Here is a 22,290-nt window from a genome sequence, read left to right as displayed (position 1 = left end):
TAGTCTGCTCATTGGCTCATTTTATTACCTTCTAGTGGAAGTACTGAAGGATTTTCTTCTAAGTTGACATTTTGAGGTATAAGATCCATGTGTGTGGTCCATGTGACTTCAAAAGCTGAAATATTTCTTTTGCTTATTTTTTAATGTGAAATGTGCACATATTTGTTTTAGGGAAAACATTTTAATCAACTGTAGAGTTTGCTGGCTAACCTGAGTAAGAACACAAAAAAGTGACAGAATTAAATTTTTAACCAACCCCTTGACGTTGTTGTACTCTCATACCAATTATGTATACTAGATAAGCACCTTCAATAAACTTCAAAATGTATAATTCATAAAATAATTTAAATCTTCTTTATGTCTCTGATGCAAATTAAATGCTGTTGTAATTCAGAGGGCAAAATATCAGATCCATATATAAAAGAAGGCCTTTTCATTTTTCTTTTGTTAGACACCTGTTGAACACAGGTGAATTTAATCTAGTATAATGAAAACAACAAACAGGCTTTTCTCAAATGTGTTTTCAAGTTCGTTCTGCTGATATTACGTGCAGTACATTGATGAAAGATTAAGATTGATGCAATTATGTTGCTGTGATGTTTGTAGATAGCAAGTCTTAAAAACGTTCTTAGTTTTGTTGCAATTGTGCGTCTGTATCTGTTTTTGTGTCAACAGCATAGTGTGGCAGCTTGTTTTAGTTTCCCAAATGAATATGTATTCCTTATTCTCACTCTTAAATGTGCTTTGCCTAGATGTCTATTTCATGTTTTCACTGACCCGCTGCTTAGATAACATAAATCAGATGCAGCAATTGAAAGACACTGGGGCTTTATGTCTATTTTAAGAGGAAATGTGGTATGTTTATCAAGTTAGGTTTTAGGTGTTTATCAAGTTAGGTGACAATATCAAGGACATGTACTGTGTGCACAATTATTATTGTTTTGGAAGACTTATCAGTTAGATATCTGTTGAGATACAGTGTAATTCCATACTGTAATTCTATACTGATCATCAAAAGCAACTTTATCAGTCTATTTATGCATTTGTTTTAGGAAACAAACCATGCAGCTTTTTTAAATCTTGTCTAATTGATCGATTCATGATAGCCAGTATGGCCTACATATTAAAATATCTCAGTGAAAGATTTTATAGGATACAGTTGATTAGGTAATTTCATCTGATGAATATCATGCTTAGTGAAAATCAATGAAGTAGAACACAGATATTACCCATTGTGTCCCACTTATCAAGAAAATGCATTTCTGCTGTAAGTGTGTTGGAAATTGGACAAAGTCTCCTTGGAGTTAAATACTCTTTAGAGATGAATCTTGATTTTTATGTAGACCACTGGAATTCAGGGAGTGTGGTTCAGATGTGTGTGAAGGTTATGGAGAATTGTTGTGTTGAGCTCTCTTTACATTGCAGCATTCCAGCTGACACAGACCTCATGCATCATGGTGCCACAGTGGTTAGCATTGCTGCCTCACAGTTCAGTCCCTGGGTTCAATTCTGGGCCTGGAGTGGTGTCTCCTTGGAGTTTGTATGTCCTCCCTTTGTCCACATGGGTTTGCGCCAGCTGCTCCAGTTTCCTTCCACTGTCCAAAGAGATACTGGTACTTTAGGTTCTTTGCCTTCTGGGAATATTGGCTGTGGTGTGAGTGTGCAAGTGTTTGTGTCTGTGTGTGCCCTGCGATGGACTGGCTTCCCGTCCAGGATGTATCCTGCCTTGTACCTGTTGCTTGCTGCGATAGGCTTCAGCTCTCCATGACTCAGACACTGGATGAAAATGGATGGATGGACATGTTTTTGTGTGGGATGTGTAACAGTGGCATTTTTTGTGAGGAGAGGATCAAATTCCTATGTGAGATCCATTGAAGATTTGAGGGATGTTCTGGGATGATGTGTGTCATCTAAGGCTCACAGACCAGTGAACAGGAATGTTTGTCCAGACTTTACAAGAGGAATGGGTCAGAATCTACAATATAACATCTTCAACCTGGTTGTGTACATGTGTTACAGAGAAACAGCTTGTACTGCTTCCAATGGTGGTCACACGGGCACAGCACAGCCCCTGTTAGTCAGCTCTGATGACAACAAATGTTAATCATCATAATGAAATTCCAAAGCATTTGCTACAAAAACAATAATCATTTTCCAGATAATTGTGGAAAAAAAGTGAATTTGTGCAAGTGTAGGTGATAAGTTTCTTTTGATGTTCAGTATATTTTTTCATTTCAACTATTTTTTCTGTTGGCAGAGGAAATTTCTTAATACTTGATTTGGCTAAATTGTCTGGGTAATGCTTTAAATCTTTCATGTCACATTATTCATATGATTTTACTAACTCAACTAATATTTTAAGGCTTCTTTTTGATAACTGATTTTAATAGTAACTTCTGTTGCTCTTTGGGCTGTTAACAATATTCAGAATAGTTAGAAAACAAGACCTTTCTTAATGATTTTTTATATGAAAATATTATGTTAGAAATGGGTGCAGAGCAAAGCCTTGTTTTCGCAATCAAGTTGCACCATATAAAACTGCTATTTCCTGCAATGACCTCTTTTGGGTCATTGAAAAACAAATTGTAGTTTGTTCTCAGCTTAAGTATTTTTTCATGGAATTTGGCACTGTATGAACAATGATACAGTGTTAAGGGTGCTCTGTACTTTCTGAAATACTGACTACCTTTCGAGAATGAAAAGTTAAGACTAAGATGGCTGCAGAATGACCTTTGTTGCCTCCTAGAAAATGTTTTTTTTTCCAAAAAGTGGACCTCTATGGATAGACATTTGAAAATTGATAGTTGGATTCAAAGAAGAATAGTATGGTTGTCCTAATAGGAAAATATCATTGTACGTTCCATTTTTAAGTTGCTTTTTGTTTGCTGTTACTTTTTTTCATTCGTTGTTCAACGTTTATGGTAAGAAGAAAAAAACATTGCATTTGGCCACCTGTACTCTTCTACTCTTGTTATTAGCATGATTGTTCAAAGAATATAGAGGTTAGTTTATTTTGGACAGACTGTACTTTTCACTGGATATATACAAGTGTATGAATGAGGGTCTACATGATATATTCAATGTATAAATACAATAAACCAAATACATTTTTATTATTTATCTATGACGTAAATAGGTTAGGTTCCTATTAGGGCTCCAGTAGAGCAGCTTATTAAAAATCTAATTAATGAAGAGCATGCTAAGTAAAGCATTTTAGTTTTTATGGCATTCTTGCTGCAACTTTGTCAAATTTTGTTGTTGCTTTAATATTTTGCTCTTTTTAGTTTTTTAACAAGAACACATAGATAAGCATACAATGCACCTTTTGTTCCATTGAGTGTGAAGCAGCAAGGTCTAACAATTAGGCATTTTTTCTTTCAGTGTCCCTGTCCCAGTAGTCAGCCTTGAGAAGATTCCTAACCTGGTGAAGGCAGATGGTGCCAATGTTAAAATGAATTCCACCACCACTTCCACCACCACCTCCTCTGCCTCTTCATCCACCACATCTTCTGCAGCTTTGGTTAAACCTGCTTTGACATCAACAGCATCAAAGCCAGTGCCTCCATCACAAGAGAAGATTCTGAATGGCAAAGGACTCATATCCCCTTCATCGTTAGACAAGAAACACCAAAATGGCACCAAAAGCAGTAATAAGCCTTACAAAAGACTTTCTGGTGAGCATATGCACCAATTTTCTTCCTGTAATATGGTCAGTGGTTTTGGTGAGGCTGGGCCAGATCTCAGGCAGAAGTTTCCAAGTTGTGCTAATGCACAAGCATGATGCATTAAAATCCAGTTTCATTTCTACATATAAAGCAAAAACACTCCTAAACTAAACTTAAGTCACTATCTCATATATGTTACTATTGAAGATTGAAATAAAGTATTTAGCAAACTGTCAAATTTGCGTGTTATTTAAAATATCAATTTTAGACAGTTGATTTAAGAATTATCTGGTTTTTGGCTGCTTAATGTGCAAACTAGATTTTCAAACATGTACCTACAGTAGTATTTTTTAATTATTAAGGGAATAAGGTTAAAGGTATGATCCGAATATTATGATAATATTTTAATTTATCATGTTTAGCTTTGCATTTCATGTTAAATGTTACATATAATGTTTGAAATTTTTGTTTTCTTTTACCAGACTGTATACATCATCCCTGTAATAAAAAGCCAAGATTGCAACACACAGGCACACAAAAGGTTTCTTCACATGACTGAATTAGTGGGAGTTTGCCAAACAGTTATTTTTGTGTTTTCATTCATTAACCCACCAGCAAACATTACTTGTTAATATTGCGGTCGGAAAATCTGTTTGAGAACTTATTGTTTTTTCTTAGTTTGGATTTTTATTTGTGCTTTGTAGTTTTGTTAGTTTCCAATGGCTATAAGGACAAATAAGAAACCAAAACCAAAAATGATTAGAGACAGCTGTTTCTTTTCTACAGAAGCACATTGCTGCCACTAAGGGAAAAACAATTGCCCCCTTATTTCATAATTACAAGATACATATCTCGTAATTATGAGATAATGAATTATCTTGTAATTATGAGATAGCAATGCTTACGTCAGTGTATGTACAACCTGTTACGTTGTGCACTGAACGCATGTAGAAGCTACGGTGAACTTGGCTGGCACTTTCAGTTTAATGTCCAGCGCTGCAGAATTTGTACAGATTTCGACTGGGGTTTAGTCATAATGAAACCTTGCAGTTTTGAGCAAATTGAACAGAATCCTTACAAGCATGAGGACCGGTTTTGTGGGATTTAGAGATCAAAGCAATGATGGTTCCTTTATGACCAGTTACACATGCAATCACTTCCACTGCTTAAAACTGTAAGTCCGCACGTAGCAATATAGGTATTGTAATGGACACGGCCGACAGTACAGGTTGTGCGAGCCGTCTGCCAGCGTGGTGACGTCACCGCCCTTCCCTGTGAATAGCAGGGACCTCAGCCTCCAGGGCTGAGAAATCACATAAAATTAAATCAATATATTTGCGAAAAAAGTTTATTAAAAGTAAAGTTAATGTAGTAACTATAAGTAATAAGATTTAATAAGCTAAACTGTTGTAAGATCTTGTACATTTACTGCTTTTTGAATGGAATGTTCATTATGTACAGTACATACAAATTATTAAAACTTATTTTTTTATTTGTAAGAATAGGTAGTTTTTCTGTTTTCATACACATTAAAATGTGAAGTTGGCCTCCTATATACAGTATAAAGTACTTTATACTTTATGGGAATCCCATGAGATGAAAAGCACTATATACAGTACATGTAAGGGATTATGATTAATCATTCCTTTCTATAAGGAACTTCGTTAATGTCCTTTAGATGTTTTTGGAGAAAATCAAAACGGTATATCATTATACTGTAGGAGTGAAAGATCTCAATCATAAAGCATCCTGGCAAAGGTGTGTGAATCCTTAATACTAATAAGCATGTTTAACATATGGACAAAACAAAATCAGACAGCATTATGCCTTCAAGAAAGGCATTCCCAAAAGGGTCTGTGTTACAAGCCTTAAAAAAGTATTAATGTACACAACATTCCAGCAATTTAAAACTGTCATCAAAGCTATGACCCAGAAAACGATATTGAAAGCCAGATTTAAGATTGCACATACAACTTTACAAATACAAAATATTAGTACTATTACAGAACCTAGAGGAAGAATTCAGAATAGTGGCTTTAAATTATTCAAATTATTTAGATTTCAGAATAGTGGAGGCTAGCATAGGTTAAGATTGTCCTGAGCACTACGTCAGTGCTGCTACCTAGTGGTGAAGCTGTTCACTGATTACTCATTGCATTTCAAGAATGCATCGTTCTGGCTCCCTGCTGTGGAATGATTGTGTAAAGAAAGAGACTTCCATGACAAAATGTCAGCTGTGTTGTACATTGTGGCATGATCTGTTTTCCTGTTTTGACTATCTTTATGAAATCCTGGTTCATTGTAGAGCATGTGGATATAATGGTTATATCGGGAAGGCTGGTGTGAACAGAAGTACCTTCAGTGAAGTCGTTAACAAGCAGGCAGGGTAGGGGTTTCTCTGTCAAAAGCTGACAGGTTTCCAAAGTGGAGGTGCACTTTGTATCCCCCAAGAGCTGCTGTCTCAGTCTTAAAAAATCTGATGATCTCATTAGTTAATAAATTCAGAAATAAAGATTGAACAAATCAGAATGGTGCCAGTGACCTAAACATTTTAAGTGCTGTATAAATGTACATATTTTAGGCATTTCTTGAGACTTATTAAATTTGCAGAACATTAACTTTATTCATATTAATTTTATTCAACAATTCATTGTTAAGCATACATTTTGTCTGTGTACAGTATGCAGTTTTAGATTTCCTAGATATTTTATTTTGTAAATGTTTTACTTATTGTGCTTTTTGTTTTACAAAGGTCTCCCTAAAAGTATCTCCCTAAAGGTGCTCCACATAAAAAAAATCCCAAAGAAAAATGATTAAATTTTCTGGGATGTTATATTTAACTCTTTCTGCTTCTCACGCTGCAGAATTCTGACATATTTTTGCAGAACCCTACGACAATTACCAAAAGTATGATTTCTTTCAGGGTGTTACATATGCAATTTGTAAAGTGTTCCCTGTTTGTTTTCATGTAAGCAAAATTTCCCAAGTATCACATGATTTTTACAGTATCTTGTAAAACACTAATAGTTTTAATTGACACTGGACACTCTCTAAATGGTGTTACAGTGAGAGTTGTGTTACTTTGATTATTTTGGTACAATGTACTGTGCCAATAAAATTGTAGAGAAATGATATCTGAAAAACTTGCTTAGTAATATCCTTTTTTTGCCAACATAATGGTATGCATTTTGATGCAGTCTAAACTAACAAAAATGTGTAAAATAAGGATTTTTTATCCAAATTATAACTTGTGCATTTGTATATATTTATTTAAAACCGCAACATGAGTTTAGTAATATAGTGAAAATGTTTTATCTTGGTTTCTATTGGCATTCATTGCCATGTAGAATTGTACAACACCTCTGTACAGTAAATAAGGTAATTGATCTTGAAACTGATTGATTTCATTATGTGGTCCTATCATATTGATTGACTACAATCATGATGAAATGGAGTAGTTGATTAGTATGAATTGCCAAAGAAACAACATGTCTTGTAAATAGTAACTGTTTTTGGAGCTATATTTTTAAGCCAGTGTTGTTGTGCTCTCTTGCATGGAAAGTTTTTTTTCTTAAGGTGAAAAGACCTTTTCTCTTTAATGGTATGGACAGTGAATGACATTATGCACAGAAGATCTCTTCTTTGAGTTTGCCATCATAAACAACTGCATTCTTTCCTAAACCTTGAACAAAGTAGGACAACATGCATGAGCACCACAGCTGGTCTTTAATAGGGGTGCAAAAGTGTATTTGGATACTGTAGTGTGAGTACCATCAATTAAGGATTAAATACAAATGTGATAAACATGAGAAAATAAAGCTTGACTGATATGTTCAGTGTTGAAACACATGCTGTTTGCTCTGTAGATTTTTTTAAAAATTAATATTAAGTCAATGAGGAAAAATGAAAGAAGTTCTTAATATTGGAAGCAATACCGACCAATACAATTTTAATTTATCATATTTTTTTCTTTTTCTAGAAAGGGAATTTGATCCCAACAAGCACTGTGGTGTACTGGATCCTGAAACCAAGAAACCATGCACAAGATCTCTTACCTGCAAGGTGGGTGGACCTCAGGAGAGACAGTATTTCTTCTATAGCAAAGCTGTGTCTTTGACTAAGGTTCTGCATGAGTTGGTCTAGCCTTTCTGCTTCTGAAGAATTGGCATGTGGATGTCATTGCTCTCTCACAGGCATGAGTTGGTTCTGATTTTTTTTTCCATTGCAAAGTCTGGTCTGAAAAACGCCAGAAACAGAAATGTATAGTGCCATGTGTTCCAGCTCAGTGTTATGAGCCGGTTTGAAACATCTGATTCTATGATCTTTAGCCGGTTACCCCAATCCTCTCGTTTCCTCAGACTCACTCTCTCACCCACCGGCGGGCGGTCCCAGGACGAAAGAAGCAGTTTGACATCCTCCTGGCAGAGCACAAGGCCCGGGCGAGAGAGAAAGAGGGGGTGAAAGACAGGGATCACCCAGGCATCAGGGAGCCCAACCACAGCCATCCTCTGCTCTTGCAGGACCCTGTGGCAGGGACCCTGGCCAGCCCTGGTTTCGAGAGCAAAACAGCATCTCCAGCAAAATCCAGGCTCTCTAATGCCAATTTTTCAAGGTATTTCAGCATCCAACCCACCTCAAAACAGCAGCATTCAGACATTCGATATTTATGTGGTGTAAGTAATTAAAAAGACTCCTTTTTAAAATCGGCAAACCCCCCATGAATGCTATTTAAAAATGAAAGCTGCTGTTTTCCTCGACAGAGTTGTAAAATATTCCCTTTTGCAGTGCTAAGAGAAGCCACAAGGTGGTGCTGTGTGATCAGAAACACATTTCCTCCCAGTTTATGCCGGACTCGGCAAGTGAAGGATTTAAAGTGACGAATAGAGAAACATAGTCAGTGTGATGTGAGCATTCACAAAGACAATTCCCAAAGTCAAAGTCTTTATGTAAAAGTTCTTATAAGTTAGTAATGGAGGGAGTAAAAACATGCAGGCTGTGTTCGTTACCATGCCTGTGTCTTGAAACAGTTGTGCCTGAGCGGTCGGATCAGTGAAGTGTAGTAATAGATGAGGCAAGCGGAAGAGGTGACTGTGATGTGTGCGCTGTCTGCAGGCCGTCCCTGGGCAGCTCCGGAGGGGGTCTGTGCTCTTTGACCGACGGGGGGGCAGGCACCGAGCCGCCTGCCCCCGCTCCGGGAGGCGACGTCGGGGGCCGGCTCTCGAGCGACGAAGGAGAAGCGGAGGCCCCAGAGGATTCAGAGAAACTGGACTGTCATTTCTCTGGGCATCACCCCAGGCCACAGGGAGTACGCATCTTTACATGCCACTTAGTTCGGCTGCCTCCTGACAGCGCTAATTCATCAAATCACTTCCACGCTGTGGCCACACCGGGCTGTTAGAGCACATTGGTTCCTGCACAAAACAATTTCCGGTGGTGTTTTCTGACCTGAAAGGCTTCTGAAGCTTTGGGAAATTATCGTTCACTCGTATGGAGTTGCGAATAGGAACCATGTTTGTAATGAGATTCTTTTGCATTTCAGGTTCAGAGAGTGGAATGTGATCAAGCACAGTTTCAGACATTGTCCTTCACTGCAGTACTTATGTGTTTTCAGTATCAATGAGAAATGTCTTTTGGATTAGTCAGTTATCGTAAATCGTAAAACATGGTAGCAGTAGTTCCGTATTGCGGTGATTTAAATGCAGCTGTCTGGCAGAATAAATTAAGCACTTCAGTAAAAACCTGTAAAAAATAATTGACCTTTATAAAGCCCTCTTGTGTATAAATGTCGGCAGCAGATCGTAGAAACATCAGGTCTTCAATTAGAATGCAGTGCATTAGTGTCCATAATATTTCAGCTCTTTATCAGAGCTTGTGCAGAGGATCACTGAATTTGGCCAGAGTAAGCATTCATTGCTCAAGCTCTTGGCCTGTCAAATGCATGTGTACATGACATCATCACACTGTTTAATGACAGTGGCATTATAGCCTCCAGGTTTCAAGCCAGATGCCTGTCAAATATTACACCATGCGGTAAAAGGGCTGTGATAAGCCATGTTCAAAAAGACCCTTGACAGAGCCCATCAGAACTTGAATAATAATAGAGAAGAGCAAGGATACAGTTCATCGGATCCTGCATAAACATAGCTACCAAGGGGATGTGGCTCGGGAGAAACCCCTTTTCTGACTACAGCCAATTTAGAGCTCTTTATTTCTATAGTTTATTTCTAACTGCCTAGCTCTTTATGTGGCAATTAGCAGTAATTAGGTCTTCAATAGAACCAAATTTAGTGAAAAATATTAAGCTTTTATGGTGATTTATTCTTATTAATTACAGTGATTTAAAACATTGTAATCATGGTGATAATTATGTACACTACATAAATCTCCATTCTGTTGAAAAGAACATTTGTCTTGTTGACTCATGTAACTGTTGGAGAAAATAGTAAAAACCGCAAAAATCCACTCTAGGCTAAATTGTGGAGCTGGAGAACTGAAATTCAAGTTAAAATGACTCAAAGATAAGTGATCACTGTCATGTGTACACTCATCTTGAAGGACTGGTGAGGCAAAAATGCTCAGCATCTGTGATGAAAAACAGTTTGCCTTGTTTCATAAATAGCAGAGTTTTAGAGTATTTAATGAAGAAAATCAGCTTATGATGTTTTTAAAGCACTCTCCAACCCTGGTTCTGAAATGGTAATAGGTTATCTTGAAACCACAAATTTTCAAGGAACTGAAACAATTTAATTGTTACTTAAGCAGGTGTATTTTATTAAGTAATTAATCCTGCCAAGGCTCTGTAATTTGTATTCTGTTCACAACCCATACCATTTTAAAGCTGAGAGGGAACCACTTATGGATTTACCCTCTGACACAATGTTTATATGTATGATCTAATTTGTATAATTTGGCTTCTATTTTTATTACCATTTAGGGAGATCAAACATGAACATAATTTAGGCTATGGAAGATTAGACAATGAAAATTTTTTAAATCGATGCCTGAAAAATTAGCGTTTTTCTTTTGAATCATCCGAAGCGCTCAAGCTGGCTAATGATGTTATTTTGACATTTTGCCTTGCAGTTTTGCACTTTTGGTAGTCGATTGATGGGAAGAGGTTACTACGTGTTTGACAGAAGGTGGGACCGGTTCCGACTAGCACTTAATTCCATGGTAGAAAAGCACCTCAATTCACAAATGTGGAAGTAAGTATGGTATCGTCAAGCAGGAAAAGGCACAGACAACAGATAACGGCCAGCATCTGCATTGTATTCCTGTTTGTAAAGATCATTGAATTATTAAAGAAAGTTGTTTATTAGCAGATTATACTTTTTATGTGGTTCTATAAATTTGTAGATTTATCCCAGAACGATGCTGGCTGTCATGAATGCTGTAAGCATGAAAAAGTGTGTATTTTATTCCTGTCAGAGCTGGTAGTATATTTTGATTTCTGTCATTAGTTGCTTGTTCTAATCATGAATTTAAAATGCATGAGATCTAGGTGTATAAATGTACACCGATTATTACTTTAATTTCTTGGTAATTTTAGATTTTATGACATTTATTGAACTGTTCTCTTGTAACTTGCTTTTTTCTTAGTGTGAGTCTGTTTTAAATTCAGTTCAACGACCTTTCTTGGCATGACCAGTGATTTACAGTGTTGCCAAAGCGTATACAATCAACACAACATCTACAGACATTTACAATACAATTGGCTTTAGATTTGTATAGAATTGCTTCACTGACTGCTGTACTGTTATAATAACTGTATTGTATAATGTTTAGACATTAAGAAGGGAGAAAGCTTATAGAAATGTTCAGAAATGAGTTGTTTGATTTCTGTTTTTATCTACCATGCACCGTCTTAGGTCTTTTGTGTATTGAATGGTTAAGATGGCTAACAAAGCACCTGCTTTGTTTCTCCCTATCTTTTTCCCCTTACACTTCTATGGTTACGTTCGAAAAAGTGGGAGCTTTTGAGCAAAAAGGCCTTGAGATCTACCCGTTGAGTGTGTCCGAGTTATCACGCTGTTGCTTGACAGGACTGTACGTGAGACAGGGTAGTTGCAGGTGTCTTATGTGTGCCTCTCTATGTTGTAGGAAAATCCCACCAGCAGCAGACAGCCCCATGCCTTCTCCCACACCGCAACTCACTGCTGCCTTTCCAGTCCTGCAGGCCTTCAGCAGTCCCAGCGCTGTCTACCTTTCTTCCTCTGGCATGAGTCCGAGTATGGCACCTTCCTACGTCATGAGCTCGCCGCTCTTGTCTCCACCAGCCTTTGCGAGCCCTTCAGACAGTAACTCCATCATGTCCTATACTGCGGCCTTCCCCCACGGGACTGCGGCCTTCAGCATGATGGATTCTTCCTTCAAGTCCCCTTCCCTCGTGTCCCCCGTTCCTGCCATCGCGCCCAGCCCATCCCACGGCAAACAGGCCAGAACCAAAACCAGCAAATCCTTGAAGGTCAGAGATATTTCCTCCCGGGCGATCAGCAGCTCCTCGGGCAAAAAGAAGAAGCCTCCGACTTCTGCATCCCCCTTGCAGTCATCCCCGGTGTCGTCCTACCCAGGATCACACAAGAAGAACTGTGTGCTCGCCCCAGGCTCCACACTGAACTCCTGTCAGACCACCTCCTCCTACAACAATGTGTCAGTACACAACAGCAACAATGGGACAAACCCACTTAGTGCCAAATCTGAGCCCTCAGGACGAACTGCTTTATCCAGCAGCTCGACAGACTCTATAAAAAACATTAGCATGGTGGTGAGCAGTATTGACCCTTCTGTGTCTATGTCGTCGCACATACACCACTCTGGGGACCACGCTCTGTCAGCGCACAATGCAATGTCTTCAGCTTCCCTTTCCTTCGACAGATCGGAAGGGAAGAAGCGGAAGAACTCCAGCTCGATTAGCAAATCTAGCAAAATTACCAAAATGCCTGGTATGAACAGTGTTCACAGAAAGAGCACTGCAAGCCTTTTATCTGCGGTGCCCGAGTCTCCAAACAGTTCCCTCTCCCGGCAGGTATGAAACGATTACATTTTATATTTTGCTTCATGAGACTGTTCTAAATTAGGATGCGGAGAAGCTGCCGGTTATGAAATTTAAGTTATCTGAATAATTATGATTAAGTATAGGTTAGTGTTGTGCATAATGTTTTGTTAAGAGAAATGATCAGTCTAGCTTTGGCATTTACATTCTAGAGGACTTTAAAAATTGTAACTTTAAAATTGCAGAATGTAAATATATATATGTAAGTATTTTAAGAGAGTTGATTTAATGTGTACACACCTGCCTAGTGGATAGAGTATGGAGTAAACATAAAAGAAAACAAATCTACATATTGGATCTCTCTTCACCCGCACTTCTCAAAACATGGGAATCCAGTAGGGTTTTAGCTCCTCTGCAATGAAAAAAAAACTTCTCCTTCTCTCTGGGTTTTATGAGCTGTTTCATCTGAGCTTCTCCTTATCAACTTTTCTAAGCATCCATGCATTAGGATTATTCTCATTAGGTAGTGGCAGCTTTATGGTGCTGAACTGAGTTCATTAATGTTGGCTTTATTCCTTGTTAGATATTTCAATAGCCATGCATTGCTTTTTACAGAGGAGCATCATAAGGAGCTATTTCTGTACATCTGAGCTATAAAGCTTAAGTGCCTATATATGCGACCAATTTCAAGAAGAATTTAAATTTATAAAGTGTTGAAAGATAGGATTTCCTGCAAGGTGTTTCTTTTGCTTTTATTTTGTCATGTGATATCTCTTGTTCGGCGTACATTTTACTTTTTTTCCCCTGAGTTGAGTTTTTCACTGTGGCGCTATGGTAGCAGGTTCAAAGGAACATCACTTTTCATGTATATTTTATTATTTATTCACAATATAGGAACCATGCAAATAATAGCTATTCACCTAAACTTCTGTATTATTCGTATTCCTATGGCAAGTTCTCTAACATGCTGTTTACCAGAGTGATTAAAAACAAAAAAAAGAGAGAAATTATGCTCCAGTTAACCAGGAACAACACATGAGGAAATCCCGCACACCAAACTTCTGCTCTGTGGTCTTTAGTTTCCATGAAGATGATTTTTAAAACTTGTGACAAACTCTTGAATTGTCACATGTGGTAGCATGTGACCAAATTATAGGACCAGTCAACTTAATTTCCAGCTTCTTTGTACGTCCATGTGAGCTCTGCAACTTACATGAAGTTACATTACTCTGTCATACTGTACTGTCATATATTTTTTATTTTTATATAATTTTAATATCAGAAGCTTAATATACCTACTAGTTGTACATATTGTATTCCTTTAAGAATTTCTAATCATACTGTCAAAGATAATGAAAGGCTTCACATTACTAAATCGTTTTATTTTACCCACTTTTGTAAGATCCTGAAGCCGATTGTTGTCTCAGTAGTTAAAACAAGACTAAGCCATTTAGTACTTGGCTGGAAAGTACCAGAAGTTTCTGCTACAAATAGTGCTGGTGAATCAGAAGGAAACAGCATTATATATAAAACTTCAGTTATATACTGTGTATAATGGGTTAGCCTTCAGCTATATCACCCATCAACGTACAGCTGGCAGCCCATTGAAGCTCAGCAGGTTTGACCCTGGCCAGAACCTGGATGGGAAAAAACTAAAGTTGCTGCTGGAAGAGGTGTTAGTGGGGCCAGTAGGGGGCGCTCACCCTGCGGTCTGTGTGTGTCGTAATGCCCCAGTATAGTGATGGTGACACTATACTGTAAAATAAACCGTCCTTCAGATGATATGTAAAACTGAGGTCCTGACTCTCCATGGTCATTAAAAATCCCAGTGTGTTTCTCGTAAAGAGTGGATATGTTAATCCCAGTGTAATGGCCAGACTTACCCGGTAAGAATATGTGTGTTTGTATCTGTGTGTCTTCCCAGCGACAGGTGTACCATCCAGGGTTATCCCAGCTTATACCTGTTGCTTGCTGGGTTAGGCTCTGGTGTCCCCTGTGTTCCTGTACTAGATAAAGTGGGATAGAAAGTGCATGGATGGATGTTACTAGAATTATAGTGCTTTTTTAGCATCATTTCAAAGCATTAAACAAGTATACAAACTCCTGGTCCTGGAGAGCGTTGTGTGTTCAGGTTTTTGTTTCTGCTCAGCTCTTGACCTGCACCGTCTTATTATTGGTTTAATAGAACCAACCTCTACTAACTTTTCAGGTGCTAGAGTGTCCAAAAGGCCAAGGAAACTTGCAGACAATACCTGCCCGCCAGGACCAGGAGAGCCCCTCCCTGACTTAAAAGAATGTTATTCACTGGCAAGGGAACTGAATCTCCCTAGTCTTAAATGAAGGAAAATCTTGTTTCTTAATACAAGTTTTCAAAAATCAGAAAGAGTTTGTCAAAGTCACCTCAGTAGAATCCTTCAGGACCAGTGATGAAACACTTCTCTGAGAACACAAAGAGAAATTAAAGGGGTTTTGAATTAAAGACTGGAAAGTATTAACACAAAGGGTTAGGTTTTCTGAAAAAATGTATGAAGCCATATTATTGAAGCAGATGCCTTGCAGTTCTTTTTTTAAGAAACAGCAAGATGAGATTCTCGGATCAATACTAGGAATCAGTTGAGACACAGAAGAGACGTAGTCACGTCTCATCTGTAACCTTTCTTAGGTTGTTTGGATCTGAAGATTAGAGTAGGAATATTGACCTTCTCAGGCTGAATAAGATGTTGGGTTTCCTGGGGTCCCAGTACTTTGTTTAGCCATGGTAAAAGTCTGTTTCCTGCACCACGTCCACCATCACAGCATACTGAACATGGACCTGAGCCACAGAAGCAAATCTCTGGAAAACCCTTTAAAGTGACCACTTGAAAAATAGACCTTAATATCATGAAACGTTTCTAGACAGTAAAGGTCCATATAATTTTAAAGCTCTAATATATAAAAAAAACTGCAGAGATGATTCCTTTTGCACCTGCTGTACATGCAGCATCGTTCCTGTTGAGTATACTAGAAGAATCCTAGTCACAAGTTAATATCATTTCTGGCATCCATAGTGGACTACTGTAAAAAGGAACTCAACACATAAGGTACAAAAGTATTTATAATACCATGATATGATTTGATGAATATATCTATGATGCGTGTTTGCTCCTCAGTTTGGACAGTAGAGACCAGAAACAATAAACAATGTGTCGCTTTACAGTGCAGGAGACTGAAAGCCACTCCTCGTCAAGGTACTTCTGTAGAGTGTGCTAAAGCTGACGTTAGTAGGGCTCAATTTCTGCTTTCAATGAGTTTCTATCTCGAGTGAGCAATTGGTCTACTATGTGATTTGTTACAAAAAGCTGTGACCAGGTGGCTTAGGTATAACTTAGTTTCTTTTATCTTTCTTTTTATAGATGGGGAAGAGTAGTGTTCCCTTGTCACAGACCAGTTCATCATCGTCATCAAACTCTTTTCACAGCAGACAGGTGGGCAGCTTTTACTGCAGGCTGTTGAAGTTGTGTGTGTTTATTCCCTGTCCAAACAGTCTGAGTGACACTGGTGGGTTGCTTCAGGGAAGATGGGTTTCCTGAATGATGCTGTGATTGTACAGTCTGTTTAGGAGCGCTTTTGCTCTCTGCCATGTTGTACACATCTTTGCTGGTGTGGTTGGTTTACTCACAACAACCATTGTGGTCCCACAATGTTAGAGCCATTCCTTGCATGTCTGGAATACTTCCATGCCCACTACTAAATAGTTGGACTTCTTCATGTGTTACAGCATGCAGGGGTCCAGTAAATACTTAACATCGTGTTCACTTTGGATTTGATTCAGATTTGTGATTGAAATTCCCCTTTGTCTGGGTATTTCTTTTTTATTTTAAGTAAACGTATAATCATCTACTTTAAAAAAAATGGATTGTAAAATCAAATTCTCCTCCATAAGCAGGCACTTGAACATATATTAGCCACTGCCAAACAGGTTTGTAGAGTTTGTTAGAAACACACATTTCAGTTGCAACGTAGTTATCACAGGATAGATGTACTGTTTTAGTTAAAAAAACGTCTGCAATGTGCTCAAACATGTGCAGTGCAGTGCAAAAAGTGCATTTCCAGAGTGTACTGTTCACCTTTCGGGAGCATGCAGAACACTTTGTGTTATTCCATATTAATCTTAATTGTGCTTCAAGTGGTGACATACTATACTATCTAAGGTGACATAGTCTAGTCTCCAACATACCAATGGCTAAAGGGCACTCTTCTCTGGAAGAGCTTAGAATATTGGTTCCTTTCTGTTTTTTCTTGATTTTCAGCAGGTTTGACATTCAGTGAGTTTGATTATCCCATCAACCTTTGACCATCTTATCACCTGTGCCTTGTCAATTCTCTCACTATACTGTATAGTTTAGTATGTATGTGATAGTTGAAGCCATTGGAGTGTATCATGATCAGCTGTGAATAAGCAATTAATCAAGACCCTGCCAAAAAACGTATACTTATTTTTTCTAAAACATACGTGCATAGAGGGATAAGTTCCTTTTGATGCTCCCTATATAAAACATTCTATAAGAAATTGAGCATTTTGCTGTATACTTCTAAAGAGGAGCATCAGATTTTGATTTGTACAGGTAGTGGTAATTTAATTTCTCTGCATTATATCCTGTAACCTTTTTTTTTTTTTTCCAGCCTAAGGTACACCACTGAAAGGGTAAATAGGGGCGATCAGAAGATTTTCAAGGAGCTGGGATGACTAGTTCCGATTCATCATGCTAAAGCTATGAACATGGAATCACAGGACAGAAGCCTACCACGAGGCAGTCAAGACCAATCTCTCATGTTCACTAGTCAGCCGGCTTTTGTCCCATATATACAAAATGCCCCTACTTACTGCTCATATTTTCTGTTTTCTTTCTAATATGTGAAAATTAAATTCTGTATGTTGTTTACAGTTCAATTCATTTAAAAAGAAAGTGTCTGGATACTAGACACTAGAATGTGTTTCCCTCGCATAGTACTTGATGTATAGAAAACACCTTAAAGCTGCAAAATCTGTTTCAAGGGAGACAGGTATAGAATAAGAAAAATGTTTTAAAATCAGCATTGATTTTTTTTGTATACATTTTGAAGTCTGGTTTCACGTTTTTAACTTTTGCGTTAAATGTTACATATATAATAGGAAGGATATTTCAGGATTTTTTTGGTTTATTTGAATGCCTTTTTTATTGTTCTGTTACTTAGGACCATGCACATTTCCATCACGGGGATAGATCATAGGATTTAATGGATGCGAGAGCTCCTGTAGAAAGGAGTGTTTTTCATTTATTCAGTGTTAAAAGTGCACTTAATTGCAAGTTTCTTTACACCTTAAAAGGAACAGGCAGCAGAAGTTTAACAGTTAAGGGAATCTATATTTCTTTTGCTTATTAAAAGATGTCTTTTGTAAAGGTTGTAATCAGGTTTTAAAGGTGAAAATTAAATATTGCAATGTATACAATTCTAAGGCTAATACCCTTAATGTAAAATTTTATAGTGTTCATTTTGTAGTAATTTATAACTTAATACTGTGCTGACTGACTAGGAAATTTTGAGTTATAGATGTTGAGCAAAATTCTATTTTTATTTTCATTTAAATTTGAAAGTGTTATAAAGTTCATAAGAATGAACAATTTGTACATATCTTTATTATTTTTGCACAATTTTATTTTTGGTGTTTTTCAGTTTTGAAAAAAAAGAATCTGTATTTTGATTTTGTATTTATTTTAACTTCTCAGAGCTACAAGAGTTAAGGGATTTTCCCAAAAATGTTATGAAACTGTTTTGAAGCAAGCTGACGTCTATAAAGAGCATGGTATTCCTCTGCTTGCTCGCAGTTGATTTGCGAATGATACGATATAGAACTTACTCTCCAAAAGTGTTTCTTTTTTGGTAAAAACATAATTTAAACCAACTCATTTATCTTTGTTCTTCATCTTCCCTACCTTGCTTAGCTCCCATGTTTTCTTTGTATTTCCAGCATTGCTGACATGTGGCAGTAGGGGAACATTTCAACAAGTAGTCTTCTATGTTTGTTTGTTTTAAAGGCTGTTTGTTGGAAATATTGTATTACATCATTTTAATGGTGTTTCAAAAACAGTTTATTGGTAGACACAACACATGTTGTGCAAAGAGTTTGGAGTCTTTCTATCTTTTTCTTCATAAATGGTATTTTTACACAAAACCGCTCAAGCAATCAAGAATCTTTGTCATTCCTTTGTGGTCTTTTTTAAAAGGTAAATTTTGTAAGGAATGGGTGCTTTTTTGGTCCCTCGTCTCCTGATCAGATGCTGGAGATAGCTTTTCGTTTGAATAAAATGAAATATGACACGTTTATTACTGTCAGCCACCAATAAATAAACATCTAGTATAAATACCTAACTGTTTTGAAAACACTTCCCAATGACCTAGTAGAGACGTATTTGCTTACATGCACTTTTTCCTATATTGGGAACTTAATTGGCACTTAATTGGTATGTTTTTCACGTTTTTTTGGTTAATGGTGATAGGTGGATTGCCAGCTCCAAGCAGAGTAACATCCACCCTCCTTCTCTAACAAAGACATGTTGATTTGTGAACATATTGACACTGTATTGGTTTTGTAAGTTTTTACTTTAGGGATTTTTCAAGCTTTTAAGTTCAGGTGCCTCTCTTCCCTGTTGTCAGTAGCCAAAACAAAAACAATCTGAATAGATTACTTAGAGTTATAAAACAGTGATTTGTTGTTTTATTTTCATCAAGAGTTTATTTGTACAGGGCTGAGCAAAAAAAAATCCTCTCAATGAAATGAATTTGCTTTGAAGACAGCATCATTGTTCCTGCAAACAATTTAGAGGAAACCAGTCTGTCTTTGTATTTTTGATTTTTTGATTTTGTGAATTACTGTACATCCCATAGGGATTCATCCCACAGGGCGTGAAAGAATGAACTTCTGTATGTTGTAAAGATGTGCTATATTTTCCATTCTCCAAACCAGCACAGAAAAACAGTTTAGGTCACCATTATTATTTTTGATCGAAATCTTAACCGCAAGAAAGTAAATTAACATCTCTTGAAATGCACTCAGATTACACCATATTAACAAATGTGCAGTTAAGGGGTTAGGTTAAATCAGTCGAGGTGCTTTTCTGATGTGCAGGTTGGCCTCTGTGATTGGTGGTTCAAGGCTGGGTCCTGTCACTAGCTGACTGTGACCAGGATTTCCCAAGTGGTGGCTCACAACAGGCCGACCACCGATGGGATGGGTTGGCCAGAGTTGTCTTGGCGACTCTTGCGGCCTCCTGGGTGTCTCTGCTGGTGAGGGGTGCTCTTCTCCTCCAGGTGGCACTGAACCTCCTGTAAGGGTTAAGAGAGTAGTTTCCCTACATCCCCCTTCTCCCCTGTGAACTGGGGATTGTAGAAGTAAAACGAGATATGAGAAACACAATGGGCTATTCCAAATCAGGCAGGTATAACAGAAGTAACTGGTGATTTTAAATCAAATTCTTTCAGCAAAATATTACAGTATCTTAACAGAACAAAACTCTTCTAATGTACAAGAACTGACTAGGCTAGACTAGAATTAAACCTTGCTGTGCCCAGAAGCTCCCTGGCATGAGTTATTGTTACGTATTGTAACTACTTTGTATGTCAAGGCACACTTTATGCAAATGCAGGACAGTTATTTGTCAGATGCTCAGTGCAGAACAGGCTGAAAATGCACGAACATTTTTTAAACCGTTAGCTTAACAAATGTTTCAAATGTTGAAAGAAACCTGTATTTAAATATTTTATTTAAACATTACCTATTTAAAGAATATAGAAGATTCCCATTTTTGTTTCATGTGAAATTTGAAATGCAATTTCTTCCTATTTTCTTGTACATCCCCTTTGGTTCCCTTATAAAGAATAGTGAATTATTCCTGCCTTAGAACACCAAGTAGATTATCCTTTTTTCCTACAGACACTTATACCTCTTATACAGATATCTTATAGATATAAAGAATGTATCTTATAGATATATAGGTCTTGGTTTAGTGTGTTTAAAATTTTGCCAAAGCAACTTAAACATGACCTCAAATTTCCAAATTTATTCCTATGGGTCATTTATGGGGAAAACTGACTAATCAGTTATATTTAATGTAAGACAGGTTTTGTGGGTATTTTAATAAAAACATTTATTTTGGTGCTGCACGCACCATAAACTACTTCTAAATACTTCAGAACGGTTTCACAGAACGAGGCTGGCAAAAATGTAAAGCCTAGTTGTTTGTAGATTGGTGTGAGAAACCACACTGGTATGTGCTCTGAAAACATATGCTCACTTTTTTTATTTACAAATGTAATTATTTTTGTCCTTGTTCAACCTCAGAGGATAATGAAAAGGTCTTTTTTGTTCAGCCCTTGAGATAGATTAAGGAGTCAGTTTGGCCTTTAACACACCTTTTAATTGAACACACTGCACAGTAAGGAACAAATGCCACAATGACAAATTAAATAATTTGTGTGTTTCTAAAGCCTAACATGCAGGGGGAGTGTGATAGCATGGAATATGTATTTAATCTTTTGTTAGTAATCAATCTGGCTGCATAATCAGCAGCCTTAAATTCATATCTAGTACAGGTATATACACTACTGGAAAGGATGAGAATGTTACTGTACTCTCTTACGAAAGTATATCTTAAGGACATTTTTCTTTGACTGCCACCAGGGAATGAGAACATACCTGCAATATGATACTAAAGATTACACTTTGTAGCTTTCCTTTTTTGGGTGATTTATGGAATCCCAAATTAGTCAACTTCAAAAACTGTTCAGATGCTGCCTTTTAAATAGACAGCATTTGCAGCCTACTTTCTGAGCTTTACTTTTTAGCAGGATAAGGCCATTGACCTGTAACATGACAGTCGAGTGCTTAAGTATACCACTTCAAATGCAAAAGCCTGTCAGCCATATGAAAGGGGTGTGGATAACTGTATGCCTTCTTTTATATATTGATGCACCAGGTGTAAATAAAGCTGACCAAACTTTGTAGAGAATAGTTTATGCAGCATATTCTATTCATGCTGATTCTCAGTGAACTGTTGTGTAAAAAAAAAAAGGAAAATTGTTTTTTTTGTATTTACACTTTTTTAATATTTATGCTGTTGACCCGTGGCATCTTTGACAAAACTCGATGGGAATTGCTGGTTTGTCATGGGTTGCATTAATTGTTGTTGCACAAATACCAAGTTGCACCTGCCATATTGTGCTTTCCTACTACAGATTTCAAATCTTTTTAGAAAACATAGAGCATGAGAAAAAATTTTACTTGCCATATTGTACAGTGGTTTTCTTTTAATTACTTTGTGTTTAGGAACACTAAGAAACATCCTGCACCTTTATTTTTCTAATTAGCAGTACATGGTAGCGTCCATTCCATCCGTGTGGTTATTGTTAGCAGAAATGTGTCTGAAGTAGGTGTAAATATTCAAGCTGTATGGCTTAAAATAAAAAATTAAAATGAGAACAAACTATTGAAATGATACTGCCATGGTTCAACCCCCTCCCCCCCACTGCAGAGACGGTCTCTGGACTGGGATGTTTTTTTTGTTTTGTTTTTGTATCTGGCTTTGTAAATAAAATAATTTATATGTTTGTAAGAAA

General features: G+C 37.3%; 1 protein-coding gene across 8 annotated transcripts in view; it reads left to right on the top strand.

The window, feature by feature from the left end:
- Positions 1 to 22,290, top strand: part of LOC148829668 (ataxin-7-like protein 1) — a 52,671-nt gene extending 30,381 nt beyond the window's left edge. For 7 of the 8 annotated variants that reach the window (XM_088923834.1, XM_088923832.1, XM_088923836.1 and 4 more), the window contains 8 exons: positions 3,382 to 3,674; positions 7,645 to 7,727; positions 8,024 to 8,277; positions 8,778 to 8,970; positions 10,749 to 10,870; positions 11,766 to 12,690; positions 16,050 to 16,121; positions 17,320 to 22,290. In XM_088923834.1, the coding sequence (XP_088779960.1) occupies positions 3,382 to 3,674; positions 7,645 to 7,727; positions 8,024 to 8,277; positions 8,778 to 8,970; positions 10,749 to 10,870; positions 11,766 to 12,690; positions 16,050 to 16,121; positions 17,320 to 17,337 (1,960 nt within the window). In that variant the 3' untranslated portion in view covers positions 17,338 to 22,290. The remainder of the gene's footprint in view (positions 1 to 3,381; positions 3,675 to 7,644; positions 7,728 to 8,023; positions 8,278 to 8,777; positions 8,971 to 10,748; positions 10,871 to 11,765; positions 12,691 to 16,049; positions 16,122 to 17,319) is intronic. The other variant, XM_088923833.1, reaches the window with a different exon arrangement.

This window comes from Atractosteus spatula, chromosome 8 (assembly GCF_055471065.1).
Source record: "Atractosteus spatula isolate fAtrSpa1 chromosome 8, fAtrSpa1.hap1, whole genome shotgun sequence".
Classification (NCBI taxonomy): domain Eukaryota; kingdom Metazoa; phylum Chordata; class Actinopteri; order Semionotiformes; family Lepisosteidae; genus Atractosteus; species Atractosteus spatula.
The sequence above is the reverse complement of the archived record's forward strand: the minus strand, read 5'-3'. Positions and strand labels throughout refer to the sequence as shown.